Genomic DNA, 24,649 nt, shown 5'->3' on the forward strand with positions numbered 1-24,649 from the left:
AATGTAGCATGGAGAGAGGACATTGTACCTATAACTTAAAGATTATTATTTTTTTTTAGGTTTTTTTGTAGCAATGTATATTTGACTAGACTGGGATGCTTTCTTCTTTCACTCTTCAGGTCATGAAGAAGGCTTCTGTATGATGTGCACGATGGAAACTCACATTAACCAGGTCCTATGTTGCTCTAATAATGCCATCAAACCTACATCTGTTATCAATGGCCTTAAAAGTAAGTCATTTCAGATGGTTTTATTTTTTGGTATTTTTTAATTTTTCAAATAATTATTTGATGCATATAAATGATTTTGATACTTTAAAGAAGAGATACTTTACAAATATGAGTTTTCTTTCATTTTATATGAGATAAATATAATAACTCTCTTATTTATTAGGAATAGGAAAACATTTCCATTTTGGCAGTCAAGAGGATGCACATGAATTCTTATGCTTCACTGTTGATGCTTTGCAGAAAGCTTGCTTAAATGGAAGCACCAAGTAAGCATAAACAAATTAACTTTTAAATGCTCTCTAGCCCCTCTTACTCCTTTATTTACTATCATAAATTAAAATCTATGTCCTTGGTTTTCATAAAAAGAAAAACTGTTTGAAGAGTTAACTCTGTGCCTTAAATCTTCTGAGGTCTGATTATAATTTATTTCCAGATTGGACAGATCTTCTCAAGCCACCACACTTATTTATCAAATATTTGGAGGATATCTAAGATCCCGAGGTACTTTTTAAAAAAATCTTACTCTCCTTCAAACTGGTCTGTGTGTTTTTGTCTGTCTGTAGTAAAGCAGTTTGTAGTTTGACTAAAGTAATATGTATTAATAATTTAAATTTGCACAGTTAGTCTCCTTCACGTATTGTTAAGCATTTGTATTTTGATTCCAGTAAAGTGCTTGAACTGCAAAGCAGTTTCGGATACATACGAGCCATTCCTCGATATTACTTTGGATATAAAGGTAAGATGTTTTGTGAATATGGGTCAAGACATGTAAAGACTTGTCGAGCTTTCTAAAATAAACTAATTTTCTTAAAAAAATATACTGTTAAAACAAAAGAGCTTGGTGGTGGATGGGAGTGTATTGGACTTCTGAAGCCATGTAAATGGTCTCTATTTAGATTTAAGCTGGAAAAATATATCTATGCAAACAATGATACTATCATACTTCTCAATTATTCTACTTCAATATACATCTATAGTTAGACTGATGGGTTTGATTGTTCTCATTATTGATGCCAAAGCATACCACAGATGCTGTCTATGGTATTGCAAAATTTATTTATTTTGAAGTAGAATCGTTTTCAAATGAGGTAAATGCTCAGCATACTCTGTTTCTGCCTCCTTCTTCACAGTGCTGGTTCACAGTAGGTCACTTAAGTATGCACTAGCAAGGTTCTCTCGTAAACTACTAGTAAGTGTTTGAAATTTTGCTTTTCTAGTGACTTAGTGCTCTGCTTTCTTACTCATCCAGGCAGTTACATCTGTCACCAGAGCTCTAGAACAATTTGTGAAACCGGAACAGCTGGATGGTGAAAATAGCTATAAGTGTAGCAAGTAAGATTACTACTAATTACATCTTAATACAAGACACACGTTTAATGTACTGCATGACTTAGAGCATAAGTTACCTTTTGACTTTGTTTAGAAGTAAGATAATGAGACACAGCTCTCTGTTGTTCTTTCATTTCATACACTGAAATCATTCAAAGCTTGGAAAATAAGACATTTGTTTCTAAGAGAGTAATTTTTGTGTTTCTGTTTGAATATTTGGAAATATAAGAATTGTGGCCATTAGCTCACATTAGGCTTTTATTCCTAGTATTGTCTACACTGGGGTTTGGCAGCCTTCCTAAGTGTGAAGTTGCACACTGAAATATTCATGTGGCCAGAAGTTAAAAGGCATGACCAATCAGTAGTGAACTGAGCTGAAGCTGAAGCACAGAGCTGTGGACAACGTTTTGGGGTGGGAGGCAACATCAGCTTCCTGAAGGTCCTAGTGTTCACTCTGAAACAACGTGAGATTGGGTCTCGGTGAACGTGAACAGACTCAGTGATAATTAACATTAGCAACCTCTGCTGGCTCATTGAACAATGTCTTGCACAGTTTTTGAATTGTAAAACCTGTGGACTACTGTTGACCGAAAGGAGCCATCCTAAACCTAACCTATGCTTAGTGAAAGCATATGGAGTTAAGATGTCCTATATGCTGCTCGATATGTAGAATGTTTCTATATATGTAAGAGCATTGAACATTTGTATGAGATACTTTGGCAAAACAAGTTGTTATTCCAATATAAACTCAGAAAAACAAAGACTGCCAGGCTTGGGTCTGTAACGTTCCTGTCTGATCGTTCAAAATGAAAAATGCAATACCTGCTTTTTGTTGTTGGAAAACTATAAGTTAATTAGTACATTTGAATGCAGATGTTGAATAAAGAGTATCCAATAGGCTATTACAACAGTTTAATCCCAGGTTTGTTTTAGTCTGTGGATCCTAGAAAGCAACATGTAACATATGAAGAATTCTCATAGTTTACAGATTATGGCTGAGGAAGAGTGAGATAACTGTAATAAGCACCTCGCATCTGAATCACATGATCCTTTATTAATGTGGGGTGTGATCAGTTAAGTCACACATAAAACCAGAAGTTTCAGTCTTTTTGTGAGTTTAAAAAGAAAGGTTTAGCATACGTACAGTATCTTTTCCATTGCTGGTAAACTATTCTATTACTTTTAAGTTTTTCCTAATTGATGTTTTCCTTTTCTACCATGAATTTTTCTAATACGGATTACTGCCTCAAAACTTTGTTTCTAATTAAAAGTTTCACAGAATTTTATAAAACACCTTTTTTTTTTGCTTATTCTGGGTGGGTCTTTTTTTTGTTGTTGTTGTTCATAGGCATTCTCTGTCAGTTTGGAATTCTCTGCCTTGTATTTTGACATCAGATTTTTAAAAGAGACTATTTAATTCTTTCTGTGTTAACTACCAACAATATTTTTCTTGATGATGTAAACTGACACGTTGCAGTCGGTTCTCTGTGCTAGTGGTTGAATTTCACAGTTTATTCTGTAGTCCTACCTTTGAGTGTGCAATGCAACAAACTTACAAGTAACAATTTTGTTTCAAAGGACTGCAGACGGTTTCAGTGTCTTTCCAGGCAACCTCAGTACAGGAAGACTTACTACTGTCCAATGTCTCCCTCCTGTAGAATGACTATTTCCTTCCATTGTATTTTTTACGTTGATATATGGTCCGTTTTGGAAATTATTTGCAGTTTCTAGTTCTGAGGACTGAGACTCTCTTGTTCCACTTTTAATATTTGCATTCCAGCAGAGAGCTGAAAGAATGTATCCAGGACATGGGTTCAAAATAGCCGCTTTGGCATAACAAGAACTGGTACCTTGCCTTACATTCTGGTGATGTGCTCTAGTGAGAGATTCCTGGTCCTGCTTCGCGCCGAGTTGTTGGAAAGCCTTACCTGTTTGGCATAACAAAGATACATGTTCAGACATTTGTTTGGCTATCAAAAGATAATGTTCTAAATCCTTTATTCTTTGTTCTGTAGAGCTGTCCTCTTATATCCTGCTATCTTCTCTCTATTAACAAACCTGAAATGCAGTGTATGGATTTATGAAAAGAAAAAACGTATTATGCAAGTAAATATCATTCAAATAGCGTAAGCATGTGTGAGAGATGAAAACTTGTTTGACTTTTGAGGAGGAAAATAATATGCTGTTAAACATTTGTCTGTGCTTGTTTTTAAGGTGTAAAAAGATGGTTCCTGCGTCAAAGAGGTACACAATACATCGTTCTTCCAACGTTCTCACAATATCACTGAAAAGATTTGCAAATTTTACTGGTGGAAAGATCAACAAGGTATATTTACAGCTGTAAAGCAACTTTAACTTCTTGGAATGGGAGATTTCCCAAAGATGAATACTCATTTAAAAGTTGTTAACATTTGCAGGCAATAATTATAGACTAATAACTATAGTCTAAGAAAAGTCAATATAACAACTATGGCTGCTTCTTTCTTTCTTAATAATGATAAAGTTCCTGTGTGACCATAAGAATATACCTTACTCCTTTAAGAGCTAATTCTGTAGAAAACAGTACTCTGCAACTTAAACTATTAAATGTTGTTTATGAGAATAGGTATTTTTAAATGAATCAAAATATATTCATATAATCCTAGTCTGTGTTTTTAGAAGTGTTTTTCTCAGGCTAGTCCATGAAGTTTTTCAGGATAATTTTTTAATCTTCTTGGTTTGTGTTTAGGACGTAAAATATCCTGAATATTTGGATCTTCGAGCATATATGTCCCAGTCAATTGGAGAACCACTCATCTATGCTTTATATGCAGTTCTTGTACATAGTGGTTTCAACTGTAACGCAGGACACTATCTCTGCTTCATAAAGGTAGATATCAGCTTGATTTCTAACAGGGTAAAATCTGTGCTGACAAAGAAATTAAAATGTTACTGGTAACCACTGTTTTTAGGGGAAAAGGTTGCATTATATGTTTTGATTTGTTCTGGTATGTTTTGTTCTGTAGTGTTCTATCTGTGATGTCATTTGGAAAACATGCAATTCATCTAAAGATATAATTGTCTTTATTTGCAGGCTGGTAATGGACTTTGGTATCGAATGAATGATGCCTCAGTAGACCTTTCTGATATCAAAACAGTTCTCAATCAGCAAGCTTATGTACTTTTTTATATCAGGTAATAACAAATACTGAGTGTGTTTGGAATATATTTACTTTCCTGTTATATTTTTCTTCCTTTCAAGTGTTTTTCTCTCTGTCCTAGGAAGAGATTACTATTTGTATAATTCAGTTCTGTCTAATCTGAAATTCCCCATGTCATTTATTATCTTTCACTGCTTGGCCTTAAACTGCTGCACTTGTGTGCATTGCTATACATCTGCTCTCTGTAGCTTGCTAATTTAGAAAAGAGGAGAAATTAAGGCCATAGATGGTGTAAGGATGAGTTATTGCTCTGAAAAGGATAGTCATTGTAGGAAGACCATTATCTAATTTTCAGTTTGTTGTCTTAGTTAACGTCTTCTGTGTCATATAAACTGTTCCTATAAAATTATAGGATGGGGTTTAATCCAAGAATGGGCTGAAAGAAAAACTCTAAACTAAGATCGCTGCTCTTTTCCCAAGGCGCTATGATTTGACACTTGGAGAACGTGCTTTTTACTTACCAGCACCGTCTTATCCCCGTTCATTCCTTGGTCAGCGGGGGGCTAATAGTAAGCAGGCTGGATTTATGGGACCACGGCTTCCTCCTCATATGATTAAGGTAATTTGAGAGGGGCAGATAATGCACCAAATTGACAGTGGTTTTTGGTTTTGGTGTGGGGTTTTTTTGTTGTTGTTTTTAGCATCTGAGTTTTATTTTCCTTCCCACACTGCAGCTTTCTTCACAGCCCTCATGCTATAGCCAGTATTATTCAAACAGTGGCTAATCCTAAATTGTGCAGCCATGCTACTTCATTACTTTATACTTCCAACTCAGCTTTCTAAAGCACTGAGAACTATGCTCTTGAGACAATTTGTCTATTAATGCCTAAATAATTAAAAAAAAAAAAAAATCCCACCCCCCCACCCCATGTCACTTTAGCTGAGACAGTGTAAACAAATTGTCTTGTTCCTGAGTACCAGAACAATTACTCCAGTGTTTTCAGGGAATGTTTAAAGGGGAAGATAAATATATTTGGGAATAGCTTTAGTCAATGTTAAGTTGTTTGGGTGGATTTAAAAAATGATGCTCGTTTGATACCAATATGCAGTAAACCAAAAGCAGGAATTAAACACACTTGTTGGACTTACATTTATATTTGAAGGGGGATGTTTTTTCTTCTTAGGTGTTGAGGCAATTTGTAGAAATATTTAGTAGGAGAATTTAATGTTTTAAAAATTGAAATGCTGTCTGTTTGCACATATCCATCTTGCAGTCTCTTCTTTTTAAATACAGAATTCAAGTCGTTTAAATGGAAATGGACCCCTAAAAGAGGATCCAAATACTGTTGGTGTCACCCTGAAAAGGCCATCTTCAGCTCCGCCAACAGCTTGTGTTCAAAACTGGGCAATTACCAGGCCTTCAATTACAGATCCATCAAAAACCCAGAAGATCACTATCAGTATTAATAACAAATTGCCTGCACGTCAGACTGTGTCGCAACCTGACTGTCTTAGCAGTGCTGCGGAGGATGAGGATTTAAGCAAGCCTTCATCCACAATTACAAATTCTTCAGCAGCAGAGTCTACCTCAAATCCATCTACAATGTCAGTTGCTACTAACATTTCCAAACAGGAAGTTCCTGATGAAATTTTTGTTGAGCCAGCAGTGAATGGAAATCCTAAACTCAGCACTGATAACGCAGTCCCTTACGGTGCAGAAACTTCAGGAAAATCTGAGGAGTCGAAGGGCTTATTTAAAAGGAATTGCAACATAATATCTTCTAACGGAATTTTGATTGGAAAGGTGGTCCGTACGTTGCAGAATTCCCATTCTTCCTGTCAGAATGCTGAAGAAGAAAGATCCCAGCATGAGCTGCCAAAAAATGAATCACTAAATGGTGCTATTAGTTTAGATAATGAATCTAAAGAAAATGGACTGAAACTTGATGATTCCACTTGCCAAGTCCAACCTGTTAAACCTTCTGAGATTTTCTTTTCTAAAACAAACGGATTGCTTGAAACAGTGAGTTATGTTTGTTCCACCTAGAATTTCTCATCTATGATGTATTAGGTATTCAGGAGCATTATGGTGTTCCTAATTCATGTGAAATACCGAGAAAACATGCAGCACAAATTTCATCATAACACTTTGTGCTGTTATCCCATTAGAATTTGCAGAGCTGAGCTGTCATATGAGAACATGTCAACTTAAGAGAAGTTCAGCTGAGATAATACTTCATAAGTTTCATAAATATATTTGGGGGGGTGAGTGGGGTGATGTCTAAAATGGGGATAGTGCATATAACTCAAAGCGATCTTGTTTAACATCTAATGTAGAAATTTTGCAAACAGCAGTTTTCTACTAAAAGTAGTATTTTTTTCAATCTTTTAACTTCTACATTTTAATTGTAGATGCCTATAGCTTTGTCGCCGGTTCCTCAAGAAATAATCTTAGAATCTCTCACATACAGCCAGTTGAACAGCTTGTCAGAGGAAATAAGGTAAAATGAGTACATTCTGATTAAAACAAGCTTTCATACAAGTTCATTGTTTTACCTGTCTACTAATACTATTTAATAGAAAGCTTTAAATCAGTACAGGAATTCCACACTGTACATCTAGTGTTGCAAACATCAGCACTGAGCATATATTACTCTGATACTAAGCACAGGCAGATGCTTCTTGGAAAACTTTTGTTTCTTCATAGAATTTTTTTCCATTGTCTGGAATACTTTTTTCTATTCCTCTTTCCCTGTTTTCCCATCCTAGGATGTGTGAATGTAAATTCCCACCATCTCCTCTCCCATTTGGGAGAAAGAGGGAAATCCCTGTGTTTACTTTTTTCTAGCTGGGGGGAGAGCAAATATAGTGGGTTTGGCTATCGATGTGATTCAGAGCAGCAAGTGGAGCAGCAAGTGGAGAGAGACAGATGTGTTGGGTGTGTTTTTTTTAATGCAATACTTGCAGAATCAAGAGGAAAAAACCCACCTTCTCTGGGGGCTGAGGAAGGTGTAAGAATAGGTTTCTAAAGGGAATGTTTTTCAGAGTTTTCCAGTAGCCATCAATTTTTTTCCTTAAGGGGATTTTACTCCTAACATTCACCTTCTAAATTGACTTTTTCAAGTGAAAAATGTGGTTTTATTTTGTGCAGTGTCCCTGGACCTCCGAAATCTTCTGAGAATGATGCTCTTATGGAAACTGTAGTGATGGAAGCACTGTTTGCCTATGAAGAATCCAGGAAGGTTCCTTCCAACTTCAGCTGTGAGGTTGAGAATCTTTTTACTCAATCAGATTCTGAAACCATTTCTACCAAAGAAGAAGTTGAAAGTATAACAAAAGCTGATAATGTGCATCCCAATATCAATGGTCAGCACAAGGTCAGGAAAAAATCCTTGGATGCTGAAGATGAATTCATTGGGCAGTGTGAGTCTGAAGATAGTAGAGACAAAGACAAACCAAGAAAATCAAAAGAACCTGAACTCATTTCAAAAGAAAATCCTTTGTACATCAAAGGGTCTCCTGAGAGCGAAGAGAAATTAGGGCAAACTTCCTCTATCAAGTCTGACATTGAATGTAGTTCTAAAAAACTTGCATCTCTAGATATTACAGATAAATGCCAAGATACAAAGGACGTTTCTAATAACTATGTAGAGGTACCACCTGTTAATGACTCTTCTATTACAAAACTGGATAAAGTTTTGGAGAGTCAATTTTCTAGAGAAAACGAGGGACTGAGTAATAAAAAATGTGAAGAAGATAAACATAGGAAAAAATATAAGAAAAAAATATATGACTCTAAAAAAACTGACAAAGAGCACTACCGAAAGAAGAGAGAAAACTCAGACACTGACGAGAGGGAGAAGGAGAAGCAAACCAGAAGCAAACCAGATGATCATTCCCACAGGAGGAGGTGCTCTCGCAGCGTAGAAACAAATAGGCAAAATCGTCATAAGCAGGAATATTGCAATGAAAGCAAGTACAGATCTTCCCATAATGAAAGAAACAGCCCAAATAATGGCAAGAGCTCAGGAAAATATTCTCGTTATAGATCCCGAAGCAGAGAAAGAACAGAACAAGACAGGAACAGATATTATCATTCCAAAGGAGAGAGAACTTGGAGCAGAGAAAGATACTATCAAGATGAACCGTGGAGATGGGAAAAATGCAGATACTACAATGATTATTATTCCTCTCATGGAACAAGAGATGGTAGAGAGAGAAAGTCCTCTCATTGTGACAAAGACTTTGACAAATCGAGTCAAGCTTACAACAACAGGTCACATAAGGATTATCACTGCAAAAGCAGATGGCCTCACAATGCACCCTCTAGAGAGGAAGATGCACATCACTTTAGCAGCCACAGAGCAAGCTTACATCATTGTTCCGTACCTCAGCAGCAATCTGAAAAATATTCTCGTGAAAGGCATGCACTTCCACCTGTGTCAGCTCATTCAAATTTTGAGGACTCTTCCCGGGAAAATGAAAAAGAAAAACTAAGAAATGGCAAAAGAAAATATACCCACGCAGAAGGAAGCGGAAGCGAAATAGAAAAGAAATGCCGAAAGATAGGTGACCAAAGAATGAAAAAATACAAGAAAGTCAAGAAGAAAAAGAAGTCCAAAGATAAACATCGAGAGAAGGATTACAAGTAAGCAAGGATTCCAGCATAATCAGCAATTTTTTCCTAATTCTTTTCTGGGTGTTTCTCATGTCTGCCTTTTTTTCATTGTTTCTAAGTTATTTATATAGTGTAGTCTGGTGGGGATCATGTCATTAGGTTGGTCAAATGAAGATAGGAAAGATATTGCTGAATTGTGCTAGAACACTAGATCTGGACCATGTAGTTAGAATCACATCTGCACACCGTTCTTCATTAGGTTACAACATTTTTTTTTTTTAAATTCCACATATTCCACAACTAGCCACTGTTAATGATTTGTGTACAAACCAGGACCTGTTGTCCTTCAATCTGAGGGCTTAAGTTTGCTGCATCTAAAGTTAAGTTACATGTGCAGAAATTACCACAAAATAGCTGACACGCTGCAAGTCATCACCTGTGGTAAAATAAATAACGTTTCATATATGCATCAAGTGCCACATCTGTTTTTCTATTTTTAACTTGCATGTTTCCTTCAGACTTTATGATTTGGATTTCTCTGTGCTCCGCTTTGACAATGACAATCGCAAACGTAAGAAAAAGAAGAAAAAGAAGAAACACATCAGGAAACTGAAAGGCTTCTTGGAATATTTAGATCCTCGTTTCCAGAAGAAAACACGGGAGAAGAAGGAAGAATCCTGTCCTCCAGGCGGCTATTTATGTGAGCAATACAGAAACCAGGGCAGTAAACAACCCTACAAGGAAGGGAAGCCTTCCGGTGCAGGTGAAAGCAAGAAATACAGCTCCATCACATCTAATGAGTATGTTAAAGGTAAGGGGCCACAGGATGTTTGCAAGACTCCTTTTTATTCACCTAGATACTATTATTTAAAACAATCTTTAAATGCTCGTGTGGTGAAATCTCTGCTTTATATCGTGGCTTCCAAACAGTCTGCATTAATATAAAATAAAGTTGATAGGCTTTTTAATTTTTTTTCCATTTTCAAATGCCTGTGAGGAAAGAAAGTCTGAAATAAAACTGCAAAGGGGTTGAAGGGCAAGTAATTTTAATTTGATCTGATGGTTAAGTGGCGGACAAGTGGGAGAGATGCAAGATGCCTTATTAAATTCAGTCTAGCTAACTAGGAGAAAAACCCTTGGGCAGCTACATCTTGAAAAAGAATCTAGTAGGTAGAGAGGAGGTTCAGTAGTCAAGATGGAAGATGATGACATGGGACTTCCAGGCTAGTAATATTGTAGTGAGAAGCCATATTCATAAAAAAGACTGCCAGAGTAAAAGATTTAAATACAATACTATGTTCAGCTATTTCATGACATAGAAACAGTGCTGACTGCTTATTCAGAGTAACAGAAGTTGGTGATAATACTGAAATACTGTTGTTTCAGATGTAGATCTGCCTTCTCCTAAGCACACTGAATTCACAGTTGTTAACCCTCCAGAAGACGCTTCGCAATTTAACACCTGGAGAGTATGTTAAATTCGTGCTATGGTTTTACTTACTTATGGTTTTTTTCTGTTAGTATAGGCTTAAGAATACAGAGAAGGGGCCTGATGAAACAGCTCTTTCCCAATTTTTAATATTAAAAAAAGAAGTCGGTTTGGTGCTTCTTACAAAAAACTAAATACAAACTTGAGTGCCTGACTGCATTTACACTGAACTCTCTGCTGTTGCTTGTCATAGTCCTGACTTGGGCTCTCAGTAGATAATACAGCTTAAATTAATTAGCTCTAGAATTATGCAGTGAAGAAGATTGTACACTGCAAGAAATTCAACATCTAAAATCAAATTTGACAACATTTCCCATGAAATTTTTCTGAACAGAAGTGTTTATTATACAAATAAAACCTTCTTAAATGCCCGTTATCTGACATAAAGCCAGTGCCAGTTACTCAGATGTTTTAATAAACAAACGACCCCTCCAACCATCTGTTTTACTCTTATAGACAACTGAAGTAATCCCTGAAGACAACAGCTCACTATCCAAAAGCAGGTTTTATTTTTACATTTTCTATGTTTATACCTACCCACAATTTAAGAATTGGGTTAATAGTCAGTGACAATCCTGTTCATTAATAGCCCGGTGTTGCAAATATCATTCTGGCATAGAAAAAAAAAAAAAAATTCATCTTCTTGCATTACCGATTAATGCATTTCACAATTTGGAGAAGTTTAATCTTGGAAGAGACTTCAATTTGCAAAAATTCCTTGTGGTTTCCACATTGAGGTAAATTGCCACAGTCAGGAGATTCTTGCACTGAAAAGTTGGCTTAAGGCAAAGAGGGAATGCATTTGTGGAAAAATGACGATTGTATTTTAGGACAACCAGAAGTTTTGTTCTGAAAATATAGTATGGAGGGAAAACTGATTGTTCACACATTATTCTTGTAAAATTTAGTATGATATTTATCTCTTTAACAAGGAAAATTTAAGAAGGAGGACTGAATTGAGGTCTTTCAAATACTATTGTAATAAAACCAGACTTTTTATGATACTAATGTCAAAATAATCCTTACGGCACTGAAAGTGTCTCAGTTCTAGCTGATAAATCAGGAAATGAACAGAACAAAATGCATCTGCTCTAACACTCATGTGGCTTTAGGGAATTCTCTGGCCAGCAGATGGCAAACTCGTTTTTTTTCTAAACCAGTCAGAAGTACAGTAAGAAAGTAAATGTCTCGCATCTCATCACACAAGTCAGGGGCATTAGGATTACTGGGCTATGTAGGTGAAAGAGACGTTCATTGATAAATACAACAACAGTACCCCACTTTGATACACTGCTTGCAACACAAGTGGGCTATGAGGGCTGTGAAAAGCAATTTAAGTCTCAAGAATTTTTAGTATTTCATCAAGTCCATGGATGTAAACTAGCTTCATCCTGTGGAAGGTCAATTTTTTTTTTTTTTAAAAAAAGGGTCTCAAGTAGGATTTTCTGAGTGATGGAATCTAATCTCAAAAAAAGGCCACTTTGGCAGTGTGTTTTTAGAGACTATTGAACCTCTCCAACAAGCTAGGGACAGACTAGGAACAACTGAGACGGAATTGTTAGGTTGTGCATTTTCACCAGGACTCATGTTGCTTTGAATAAATTAATAAGGGTGAAAATGACTAGTGATAACTCGTGATTTTAGAAAAATCCAGATAGGATGGGAGAAGGAGCAGCTTTAAAGCAGTTAATTTCCTACATTCCTACACGTTCTCTCCAGCAAGTTTCTGAAGGCGTCTGTTTTCGTGGGTAAGCTTGGTCAGCTTGACTGCAAGATTATTAGTAAAAAAAGGATGCTGTCTGGGCAAAACTTCAGCTAAATTTAATTTACCCAAGGTCTACCATTTGCTATTAAAGGAGGTAGTTTTGTCCTAATACTCTGTACAGTTCACCAATCTTAGCACAGAACTGAAATGCAGTTAGTTTAAGCGTGAGGAAGCCGCCTTTGTGTCAGCAGGATCCTGTGGTCCCAGAGCAGGTGGAGCTGTGTGCAGGTTTGAGACTTCATTTTCAGAAATCAAACCACTGAGATATAGTTTGTTGAATGTCACAACAGGGAGTGACATTGCTTCCTTTTGTCTTTCAGATGCGGAGCTTACTGATGGAAGCCTTCAATACTCAAACTAAACCTACCATCAAAACCAACAACTACTTACCATCAAAACCAACAACTTCTTACCATCAAAACCAACATTACCAATATTGACCATCAAAACTTAAAATTTATTATCAAAACAATTACCATCAAGACAAAATCCAGTCATAAGTGGTGCTTAACATTTCTGTACAGAATTTTACCATGAAAGAACTTTTTTTTAGTTTTTAACTTGAGACTTTCTTTTTTTAAAATATACTTCTAATCCAAAAGGGTGGAAACTTTTTACAACTGCTGAACATTGTAAATTACCACATAAATATCTCACTGATGTGAGATAATGCCCTGGAATAGACCATCTCAAATGCTGCTTAATTACAGACTCAGGTTGACTTTATGTTATTCATGTAATGTTACTCCAAGTTAGACATCTGGTGCAAGAGCGACCAGGAATTATAAAAATTGCAACTGACAGTCTGTATATTTAATTTAAAGACTTATTTAAAATTTCACAAGCTCTCAAATAACTAGAGTTTTGCAAGAGCTGCATCTTTTTTCTGTGATGTCTGACACTAGAAACTAATTTACTTCACATTTGAGTTATATTCAAGATCTGAAGAAAATCTTCTGGTTTTCAACATTGTGAAACAACGAATATGCAGTTCTGAATGTATCTCTCAAGACTATTTGTATACTCTTCCATATGTTTTTATTACATTTTCTTAATATACTGTCACTTGTCTTAAGTCTCAGTTGTCTGTTTTGTCTCTCTAAAGTGTCTAGTTACAGACAAATTCATACTGTGATTTTTATTTTTATTATTAAATGCTATCAAACTGTGATGCACTTATTATTCACTGGTCCTGCATCAGGAGATGAGTGGGGAACCTGTATTAAATACAGTTCATCTGAATAATCTGTCTGGTTTATACAAGCTGTGTTGTTCAGAGATGTCTAAAGTTTGATCTTTGTTTTTTTAAAGATAAAAAGCACTTGCCCCACTGTAAATATATAGCATGTAAAATTTATATAGTATATAAATACAGCAAAGTTAAAATGGATTTTTACTTGAGTTTTACTTGAGTTATTTAACATGCAATATGTCATGTGAATTGACAGCTTTCAGAGTGTGTTTGATACTCAAGAAATCAGATCTTCCTTTCAATGGTAGGTGAGAAGATGCTGTCGGTGTGACCCAGAGAAGATAAGTAACTTGGGACTTCAGCTGCCTAGACAAGAATGCAGAAGGCTTTCTCCTTTGAAGTTAAAAGCTTCCAAAACCAGGCAACAGGGTGGAAGCGCAGCAGTAGCTTTCTACTGTATGTGACACTAAAAAAAAAGGAGCAAGGTTCATGTTTTACTAAATACTTAACGTAATATTTTGGTACATGGAGAACACCATAAAGCCAAACCATAAGTGTACCCTGCATAATGTTCCTATGGCAACAGTTATGTGAAGTTACATAAAGTAACATGACAAAGAAACCACATACCTTTCCTGTATCTGGCTTTTTTTTCCTCTTTTGTCCTTTGGCTCCAAGATCTGGTGTCTTGTCTTTTGTCTGATGAATAACTCCAGCATAAATGTATAAAAGGAGTTTAAGTGTTGACTGCTGTACCTCCATGAAGAGCTCCAGAAGCAACAACTGCCTGAACTAGCCAGTAAGCAGTAAATGGAGGGAGGGCAGTTAGTGACAGCTTCAGATTAGAGCCATGGAGCAGCAGACTGGGCAACTGCAGCAGCATTAGCTATTTCTAATTGGGGGAGGTCTAATTAATCAACTTGAGGAGCAGAGATCTGATCCCCCCCCACCCCCCTTTACATTTGACTGAAACTCAGGGAAGGGAATGGACAAAATACCTCCTTAATTTAGGGTGGCTCTCAAGGGAAACCAGCTCTTAATGGAGTAACACTCATAGTTGTAGCATACTTACTGAAACAATCTACTTTGCAGTTGAATGTTCTTCTCTCTAAAAATTTAAACCTGATAATTTAGATTAGTGTGCCTAAAGGTAGGGAAAAGAGGCCTTTTACTTACACGAGCAGTTATAACATATGCTGTAAAATTGAACCTTAAATCTCTAAAAAAAAAAAAAAATCAGCAATTGCCTCCCATGTATTCTTGGTAAATGAGGAGCTATACAATAGTATAGTTTCACGCTTTATTTTCGAGAAAATCTCCAGATTTAAGCAACAGGTCTTAATGATAAATGAAAACATTAATATTGCAGTGGAATTACATAGACCATCACATTTTTAACAATGATTGATACAGAGTATGTCATGCGAATCACTTGTGTACACCAAGTAATACTTATATCAATACATATCTGTACAGTATTTACATTTTATATTTAAACTCTACCTAGAAACATTTTCCAAGAAAATATAGAAATGAAACTGGTAAGCCACAAGTCTTAAATTGTAGCATTTGGTCTACAACAGACCTAGCTTTTCCAGCAAGCATATCTACATAGATATGTAATAAATCTTAAAAATATGCATTGTTTTTATATATGAAGCATTATAAATGCTGCTCAGTTTACAAAGGTTCCGTTTTGTACCAGTTTAAAACAGTTCAAAATGTTAAGTGACGCAGAGCTTATTTTGTCAGAATATTGTAAAATTTAAGTCAGCCCAGCTGAGCTTAAGTATTATATACAGTTCTCTCCCTAGATTGCACTGGCAACATGCCTGATGTTAGTGGCCAAATGGTTTAGACAGCGAGCGAAGCCATGCACATGGCAGAAGCAGTAGTGGCTCTTGCTGGCCCCTGTAGCTGGAAAGGGCAACATTAAAAACAAAGAGCTGAAGAATTATGCAAGTTTCAGTGCAACAGGAAGGGAGAAGTCTGTTGTCCCCAGAGGACTTATCCTCAGCATGGCCAAACCGTAACAGATACTGCTTTAGGCCACCGAGCAGCTAGTCTTAGTAGCTACCCCTGGACTTGAAGCCCGATAAAAAAGGGAAAGGTTGAGAGATTTTTCTTCACCCTCATGGATAGTACCTGATTTGGCCAAAATTTTCACAAGCTACTTTCTTTTACTGGCCTCGTAGCCAGTGGAAATTTTAGGCCAGTTTCACTCCCTGTTAATACTGTTACAAAGAACATTTGAAATCAAATATTATCACACACAAGAATGCTATTCCATTAGCTTTGGTAAATTAAATACATATATTGAGCACCACAAATAGCTGTTTAAGATGTCGCATTTTAATGCTAAGAAATAATATATTTCCTGCTATAATATCCTCAGTTACATGTTACTCTAAATAATTATTTCTGCCGGATATAAGAACTTCAAACTAAATACAGCAAATGAACTCTCAAGGCATTTCCTTCATGCTTATAGGCAGACATCCTCACCTGGTTAAATAAATAGATTTTCTCGAAGGTGATATTTCAGAAGATAAGAATTGATACGAAAGTGCTTCATGGCTTATTAATGCTTCTGTAATCTCACATTTCTCCAGAAATACTTTATTTGCTGCTTTTCACCTTTACACTCATTAGTACCACTGATTCTGGCTTATCACTATTTGCATTACAAATCTACTTGTCCAAAGCTAAAACTGGTGTATGCATTGCTTGAAAACAAAACTTGAAGTTGCGGAACAGGAGACTCAAAACAAGTGATGTTAGCAGCTCTATAATGATGCTGCTTTGCAAACACAGGACATACAACTTAATTTGTTTCTATAAAGAGTTTAAATGCGTTCCATTAAGCAAAGACACCCCCACACTGATACTTATTCAAGGATTCTATCTCCTTTGGTTGAGTTTTACTCCCTTGAAAGTACTCGGATTTGAACATTCATCCAAGCAGAATGCCATTCCACATGCTCTGGGGAAAATCTAAGTGTAGAAAAGTTTACTTTGTTCTCTTCCTCTCGGCCATTTTGGCAAACATGCAATAAAGCAAAACATTCACAGGCTGACACCCCATGCAAAACAAGGCAAATTAGTAAGACAGGAACAATGAAACAGACTCTCCCTTACAATTAAAAGGGGATTTGAAACAGATCAACTTAGTAAGTCTGTGGCTTTGCCAGTGCGGCACATTTCCCTATAACGTATCCAGAGATGCTTCTGTAACTCCAACAAGCAAAACTGCTTTGACAACGTATTGGGTCTCCAAAGCATTCATTGGCACAGTAGGCACGGCTCAGGTTCAACAAGTTTGTGAAAAACTGAGTACTAACAGAAGCAGTAGGGTCCAAAAACACACTTTTTCCCCCACTGTGGAATTAGGGGCTTTACTTTAAGAATGGTATGTGCACTATCAATAGAAAAAGCATTGTAGTAAAATCTGCCATAGCAGTTTACATGGTAGTGAAAGACTATCAGTAGGACCACAGAAAGATCTTCCACAAATAACAAAGAGAGAGACATGTGCTTGTGGGGGAGTTTAGCTGCACTAGGTAATCGATGTGTAAGGGTTGGTTTGTTTTTTTTAGTGAAAATAAGGATGCCTATTCATTTTTCCAATTTCAATAGCTGAAGCACAGATCTGAAAAATCGCCTTTAAGAATGCAATAAAAATACTGAACTTTTCTGTATGTCTGAAGTTTGTTCTCAAGCAAAGGAATGAATCCTGCTTGCTTAACTATCTAGGGCTGTATCTTACAGAAAGATTTCATCTTCCTGGTTTTTCCCTTTAAAAACATTAAATGCATGTGAAATGATTTGGGGATATTTGCACATGCAAAGCCTGAACTCATGCAAGCCCTGTCATCTTAATCCTTTAGTAGTAACTTAGTGTTAATTAAACTACAACTTATCTAAAACATAAGGAGGATGTTACTATATAAAAAGCAGATGAAAACAGTCATTAAATCGTACTGCTTATTGTGTATGAGCAGACAGGAATGAGTTTTAGCCTACTGGCAAATATCAAACCACATCTGTACTTAGTGTCAAGTCTACGGACTCAAACCTTTGCTGTTGGGACCTGCATACATTTCAGTGCATATCAACCAAACCCTTTGGCACAACTAGTTACGTAGCTGCCAGTCTACTGCTGAGTTGCATTTCTGAAGAAGAAAAGCTATTTCCATAAAGGTAGGAGCGCGAATCCTAAATGAAAGCTTCACTCAGCTGTTCATTTACTGCGAAACACACAAGACTTGAAAACTGATACTGAGATTGTGGGTTTTCTGCTTACAGAAAAAGTAAGTGCTAGATCACGCTGTACTCCACTTCTGGTGCTGCATTTTAGTGAGAGATGAAAGTCTTATAATCACTCCTCCTTTTATGGGAAATGCGCTCAAATAGCAGGTATAGGATATTTTACTATTAGCCTCAAATTCCTTCCCTCCCAAAGTAAACTGGAGTTGTAACTAATATAAGTGAAAACAAGGCTTCCATGTTTTCAGTTGAATTAAGTTCCAATATAATAATCCTCTGGGATTTAAAGCTTACTTCAAATTATATGCCAATAACTATTTACCCTGAAAGGTCTTGCCAAGTTTTTATGTCATAGTAAAGTGTGTGTGTGTATATATATATATATATATATACACACACATACACACACTATATATAAAATTTACAGTTATTGTCTTCATTTAGTTTGTCCGATTTTTACATTATCACTTAACTGTATGCTCATTTGTAGGTTGATGTGGGTATACAAGTTGCTGATCAAGTTCTATTTCTTATTTGCAATTCTTCGTTTCCTTGTTGCCAGCATATCATAGAAGGGATCCCTGCTGATACTTGCTCTAGAAGAGAAAGAAGGAATAATCAGTTTGGTTAACTAATACCTGTTTTTGAAAACTAAAACTATTTTGTTCTCTCTTCCCTGTGGATCACTGCACAGTCTTAATAAGATAATGGATGGTTCACTTCTAAGCATCACAAATATTTCTTTAGAAAAACATGTTATTCAGCTGTGATTTGTTTAGAGTTCATACCTTCATCTTGACCATTATTTATTTCTTTAAGTGTGGGTCTGCTTTATAAACCTTACAAGATAAAGTCAAGCTATGAAGGTTTAAAACTGCACTGTGAACATGCTTAAGATAGATGTCACTAAAGTTAATTATTAAGTGAAGTAAGAATCTAATAAAAATAGGGTTAAAGACAATTCACACAAGGCTTTACATTTGCTTAAAAAAAAAAAAAAATCCAGATTTTCCTCATTTGAGTTAGTAGCACTATTTCCTTGGGACCAGACAGTAACAGGAGACTTGTATCTCGATCTGTCAACCCCACGTAGCTTGTCATTAATCCTAGAGGACATTGCCACACCAGAATTCTTCAAACAAGTTAGAACACAAATTCTCTTAGTATCTTACTCCGAAAAGAGCTTATACTTCATTTCTGAAAGACACTTCAGACTTTAAACTCACTTGATAGATTTAATCCACTCTTCCTTTTCTTCTGGGGTGGGAGCAGATATTCTATACACTACATGGTTGCCTTCCACCACTCTACCATCAGCTTCAGTTTTACACGCTTTAATTACTTGACCTTTATGACTGGGGTTATAGAGCTCAAAGCAGTTCTGGAGGGTAGAAATGAAGAAATAAATTTCAAAAACAAAACAAAACTGACAAACATCTTCAGATAACACTACATCTAAGTTCTATACAGTTTACTTATCTTCATTTTAAAAAAAATATTATGAAAATATCTTACTGGTTTTCTAGGGTCTTCAACTTCTCTTATGCTAAGATTTTCTAACGGAATAATTCCTCGAGGTTCTTTGTCCTAAAAAATTAGGGAAATATCACATTATTAGCCACTTAAATATCTTGATCACAAATGCAGTTTACTGTAATAGATACTCACTGTTGTGTATTCAAAGTAATACAGGCAATTATCAGTCAGAATAAACCATCTCCGTTTCCACGTTTTTACTCTTCCCCCTACAATTAAAAGGTATGGCTGAATTAAATGTATGTTGCTGTCAAGGCTTCAACTATGGATAAGGAAGTCATTTAGTTTTGCTTGTTTTTCAAAATATGGCTTAATTACTTAATCGTAAATGGATCAGGCACAGATGAGCTGAGGTTAAAGGAACATGTTACTGTAACTCTTGTACTAAGATCAAACTCCTGAGACAGCATTAACTATGGTGTTGCTGACCAGCCACAAAAACTGTATGCTCTAAAGTTGTAAATGTCTCCTCTCTTACAGAGAATGAATGCAACAGTTTAGCAGTCAGAACTGCTCCCTCTGTCCATGCCATCACAGTTGTTTACTGCATCAAAAATATTAATACTACACAGCCCTCAGAAATGCAGTCAGTGCTGCTACACAGCAAAGGGAGGCCAGTCACCAGCAAAACCAGTAACTAGGTCCATGCTGGGTTCCAGCAACAGGACCACCCCTCTCCACAGCCTGTCTTGTACAAGGAAAGGGTCCCATCAATAAAATTAAGGGCATTTTATCGCCTTCCTTTCACTCCACTTGTGAGCATACATGTGATTAAGAACCTATCTCTACTTTCAGATTTAACATCAAGTGCATAAGATGCTTATAAACATTATTAGCAGAACAAATATGATGTGTCATCAATAAGGAGCAAGTCCTATGCCAAAATGTACCATTTTTAGTCACTTTTCATCATTTACTATTTTAAAAACATTTTCTCTTTATAGGTTAATATATCATTGAGTACACCTGACAGAAGAAATAGCTACTGCTCCAAAAATGCCCATTTTTCCTGCATTAACAGTTTAGACAACAGCAACCACAGAGCTCCTCTTTCTTACACCTGCTAATGTCACACTGTAGGGAACAATTCCTTTTAGAAACACACATTATTGTCTTGGCCCTTTCAGCTGGTTTTCTGCCGTGGGCTACTTCAGAACATGTCTAGCATTCCACAATTACATTATTTTTAAAACTCATTTCCAGGAAAGACAATTGTAGATAAAGCATTCATGAATCACTAATATACGGGCTTAGTTCCACCATAGTTATCTGACTTCAGGATTATGTCACCACCTGTGCATCATCCATTCAGCAGTGATTTAATCTCATTAACCCAACATCTCAAAATAGCTGATCTTGCTATTGAACACCCCTACATAAAGAGTACCATTAATACACACAAGATTCCCAATTTAATCCAAGTCATATAATTAAATCTAAGACAGGAGCATAATTTTTTAATGTTTTTGTTCTACTTGAGATAGCTGGGTTTTTGTTTAATACAGAATCATATTAAGTTAAAGAATAATTCTAGGAATATCATGAAATTTCTTGATACCAGCCTACTACGTGTTGGCATTGCAGACTGAGTTTGTTGCATGCCGTATCTTCCTTTTGCTTGGTTTCATGACCTGCACGGTAACCCAGGGCTAACACACTGCAATGTTCAATGTACTCAATAAACTTTGTTTCCACTACACGCACACACATCTTTAGAAAAATTTAATCTGCAAGCAGGTGTGGTGAAATAAGAGAAGGCAAAATAGTGCAAGATGCAGAAGCCGTGACAGAATGAATGGTTGAGTGAACTGGAGACAGTGAGGGAAGAACTGGTGGCATTTTAGTACAACCACTGTGACAGATCCTTAAATAAAGCATTGTAGAAACATTCAAACTGGCATGTAAGTCACTAGAAAAATTCCCATCACCTTGACTGAGAGCTGGTTCAAGTATCAGGAAGTATTTGGGCTAGGAATGGAAAGTCAACAAACTTTAGCTTGACTCACTTCCAGATCAATGAATAAGCAGCAGCCGAGCCAAGACGACTGTCAGGCCAGTCCTTGCTATTGCCATAACATGACATTTTTTCATATAACCCAATGTTCATCATCGTGATTTTAAGTCACGTTCTGCTCTCTAAGGTTAACAGGGTAACATCATTTAACATTTTTATGGCACAAAAACGTCACCACATTTTTCAGGCTAACAGGTAACATCAGCTAGCATCAAATGTCATGGCTTGTCCAGTTCTAGTAGAAAAACAACTCAGCAGGAAAGAGGATGAAACAAACAGGCAAATAGGTTACCATCACAGAGGCAGCTTAAATTGAACAAAGGTGTTCCTCAAACTGTGATATCATGTCAAAACACAAAAAAAAAAAAATCAGGTAATAACCATATATTTAAAAGAAGGCCTGCTTATAATTTAAGGCAGAAACAATGGACTTAAAACACACACCTCCTAGAACAATATGAAGTGCCAAATAGTAAATGACAGTCGAGTTTGCTGAAATTTTTCCTGACAACATCCCCTCTCCTTGGAAAAGCCAGATTTCTCAAACTTGAAACCTTTTGTAATCAGTTTTGATGCAGCTTTTGTCATGAAATATTTCCCAGCTCCAGGACAGTATTGATGTTGAAGGCAGAAAGAAGATTAAATATCTCCAACGACAACATCCCTCTTGCTGCTCCCTTCTCCCTAAAACAGCCAGTAGCTCACCGGGTTACAGCACTCACGTAAGTGGTGGAAATAGACCCAAGTCCCTGCTCCACCAAGCTATGAGTTATTCTTCTCTTACAGAAAAAAAGCAGCAAGGCAGGATTTTTTGGCAGGATAAGGAACTACTCGCACATATAAGTGTCTGTCTCCCCACCCCACTACTTAGTTGCATTGTCAACAGCACGGAAACTCTAATAAAGCTTGAAAGGCAATCTAATCTGTACTCATCCAGTTTGCAGGGGTCACCATATAACATGCATTTCATATGCCTTTACAATGGTCTAAAACCCAAGAAGCTGGTTGATAACGTTTTGTGGCCTGTAAACATTGCATGCAAGATTAATGGGTAAGAACTCGTGATAACAAAACATTCTTTACCTCGGCCGAGATTGCTGTAGGCTCACAAAACAACAAAGGGTTTTAGTACCATACTTCATAACTTATTCCAGCTCCCAGCCTTTTAAAGATTAAAACTGGAAGGAATTAAGTTAGCAGAAGAGGATCAAGAAAATCAGAGTATGAATCCATAAACACTTACAGAAATGGAGAGATAATAAGTGATGTACTTCTCAAAGATCTATCCGATTAACTAAAATGCAAAGACATCTCAAACAACAAAATAAAGAAGCACGGTATCTTGCAGGTGGAAATCTAAGGAAACTACAAGAAAAGGCCACAACAAGGCAAAATGTACAGAAAGGGGAATAGAAACCCTCTTCACCTATGTAACCCAACATAGGATTTTTTTTTTTTCAACTCTGGGAAAAGTACAAACTAGAGAACAAAGTAAAAGAAACCACCTATACTAAAGGGAAAAACAACTGGCAATGACTTAGGAAACACCAATTTCAAAGTTAAAAAAGGCCTTAAGACTAAAGGCAGCAATGTATCTGAAGTTAGAAAATTCTACCCAAATCTTCAGCACATTTATATAAAGTTTTAGAGGAGAAAGAGAGAGACACACACATCAAGAATGGTTCATTTAGATACCACTAGGCGGAACAGACTCAGAAACTGTACAGTTACACAGATGACTGGATCAAAGCTTGGATTTCTTTGAAAAAGAAGTTTCCCCTGACTGCAACATTAACTGCCTCAACCTAGAAGAGCATCAGTTACCACAAGAGCCAGGCAGGTACCGGAAGGCACCAGTTTCCTGATCAACCACCGCTATTCTCTCACCCCAGATTAGGGAAGAGAGACAACATCCTCTCAAGTGCAGATGCGCTGGAATAGGCACCACTGGCAGGACGGGCCCGGATGCGAAGCTTTTGGACAATCTCCAAGCTCTCAGTAACTGCCTGACTGGCAGAAAAAATTAACATGATCGTGTGTCTGGCTTGAATCATTTCCTCTCCAGTTTGGTGGAATAATGTCACAGTTTCCCTCTAACTAGAAGAAAGTATTACACAAACCAAGCTATTTGTCAAGAGAAGCTGTTTAGGCAAGGAAACACCTCCCTGTGCAAAACAATTGTAACTTGGGCATTAGGACAGAGAGCACAGACAATAATTTCAAAATACCTTAAAGTGGATGGCAGAAAATTTCACGGTACCAACACCACTAATAATTATGACACAGAAAAATCTAAAAGCTCGTAATGTCTCAAGCTGCTTTAAGTGAGGATTCATTAGCACTCAGCAGCTTTCAGTTTTTTACTTGTAGCATTCATTTTCATTACACCATGCTTCCAACAATGTAGAACTGAATGATAATTTAGGTTTACCAAGATAAAGATGTCTATATAAAGGCACCAGCTGAGTCTAGATAGATAAAACCAGAATTGCTGTCTTGCTGCCAGGTTTGGCACTCAGACTTACACAAAGTCACCTCTGAATAATTCAGAGCAGCAAACTCTTCAAAAGCGTTTTGCACTCTCCCAGCTTTCTAAAACCCAATGCCAGGCTAGAGTGCTACAGTGGTCTTTAGGACAGATTAATTTTACCATGTATGAAAGTTTCATGATATCCACCTCCTGCCCAGAGGATAATCAATATGGTGAGCTGGAATACTAAAAAAGGGGCACAAGTAGATAAATGGGAAGAGCTGACTATAAGAAATACCAAGTACAAAATACTGTCTTGATATACTCAGGGTTTGGGAGTTGTCTTAGTCGTATACATAGTTTTATATAAAACTTTCTATTTCAACTTTTAAGTATTATCACAACTGGGCACTTAAACTCTCACGCAGGAATAGAGTCTCCTTAACATTTCAACAATACTGAAACTTTTAATATCAGCATCTTCCAGAACTGAAGGAAGCCCTACCCATTTCACAAGAAGTGTCTCCCAACAGAAAGGACTATAAAAATGCAAACAATGTGGATCAAGACAGCTCTCTGAAACATACAGTTTAAGCCTCC

At 36.6% G+C, this 24,649-nt stretch overlaps 2 protein-coding genes across 4 annotated transcripts in view; one reads left to right on the forward strand and one right to left on the reverse strand.

Annotated features, from left to right (window-relative positions):
* The window catches only part of USP42 (ubiquitin specific peptidase 42), a 20,741-nt gene extending 6,361 nt beyond the window's left edge, over positions 1–14,380 (forward strand). For both annotated transcript variants that reach the window (XM_072878489.1, XM_072878490.1), the window contains exons 4-17: positions 120–230; positions 394–496; positions 664–731; positions 896–966; positions 1,480–1,562; positions 3,774–3,885; positions 4,288–4,428; positions 4,633–4,733; positions 5,180–5,318; positions 5,994–6,722; positions 7,112–7,200; positions 7,851–9,347; positions 9,836–10,128; positions 12,892–14,380. In XM_072878489.1, coding sequence (XP_072734590.1) covers positions 120–230; positions 394–496; positions 664–731; positions 896–966; positions 1,480–1,562; positions 3,774–3,885; positions 4,288–4,428; positions 4,633–4,733; positions 5,180–5,318; positions 5,994–6,722; positions 7,112–7,200; positions 7,851–9,347; positions 9,836–10,128; positions 12,892–12,932 — 3,578 coding nt within the window. In that variant the 3' untranslated portion in view covers positions 12,933–14,380. The remainder of the gene's footprint in view (positions 1–119; positions 231–393; positions 497–663; positions 732–895; positions 967–1,479; positions 1,563–3,773; positions 3,886–4,287; positions 4,429–4,632; positions 4,734–5,179; positions 5,319–5,993; positions 6,723–7,111; positions 7,201–7,850; positions 9,348–9,835; positions 10,129–12,891) is intronic.
* A 669-nt stretch (positions 14,381–15,049) lies between these two features.
* The window catches only part of CYTH3 (cytohesin 3), a 53,165-nt gene continuing 43,565 nt past the window's right edge, over positions 15,050–24,649 (reverse strand). For both annotated transcript variants that reach the window (XM_072878718.1, XM_072878716.1), the window contains 4 exons: positions 19,698–19,774; positions 19,545–19,616; positions 19,256–19,410; positions 15,050–18,625 (listed from right to left, as the gene is read on the reverse strand). In XM_072878718.1, coding sequence (XP_072734819.1) covers positions 18,553–18,625; positions 19,256–19,410; positions 19,545–19,616; positions 19,698–19,774 — 377 coding nt within the window. In that variant the 3' untranslated portion in view covers positions 15,050–18,552. The remainder of the gene's footprint in view (positions 18,626–19,255; positions 19,411–19,544; positions 19,617–19,697; positions 19,775–24,649) is intronic.

This window comes from Ciconia boyciana, chromosome 13, assembly GCF_034638445.1.
Source record: "Ciconia boyciana chromosome 13, ASM3463844v1, whole genome shotgun sequence".
In the NCBI taxonomy this organism is placed as follows: Eukaryota; Metazoa; Chordata; class Aves; order Ciconiiformes; family Ciconiidae; genus Ciconia; species Ciconia boyciana.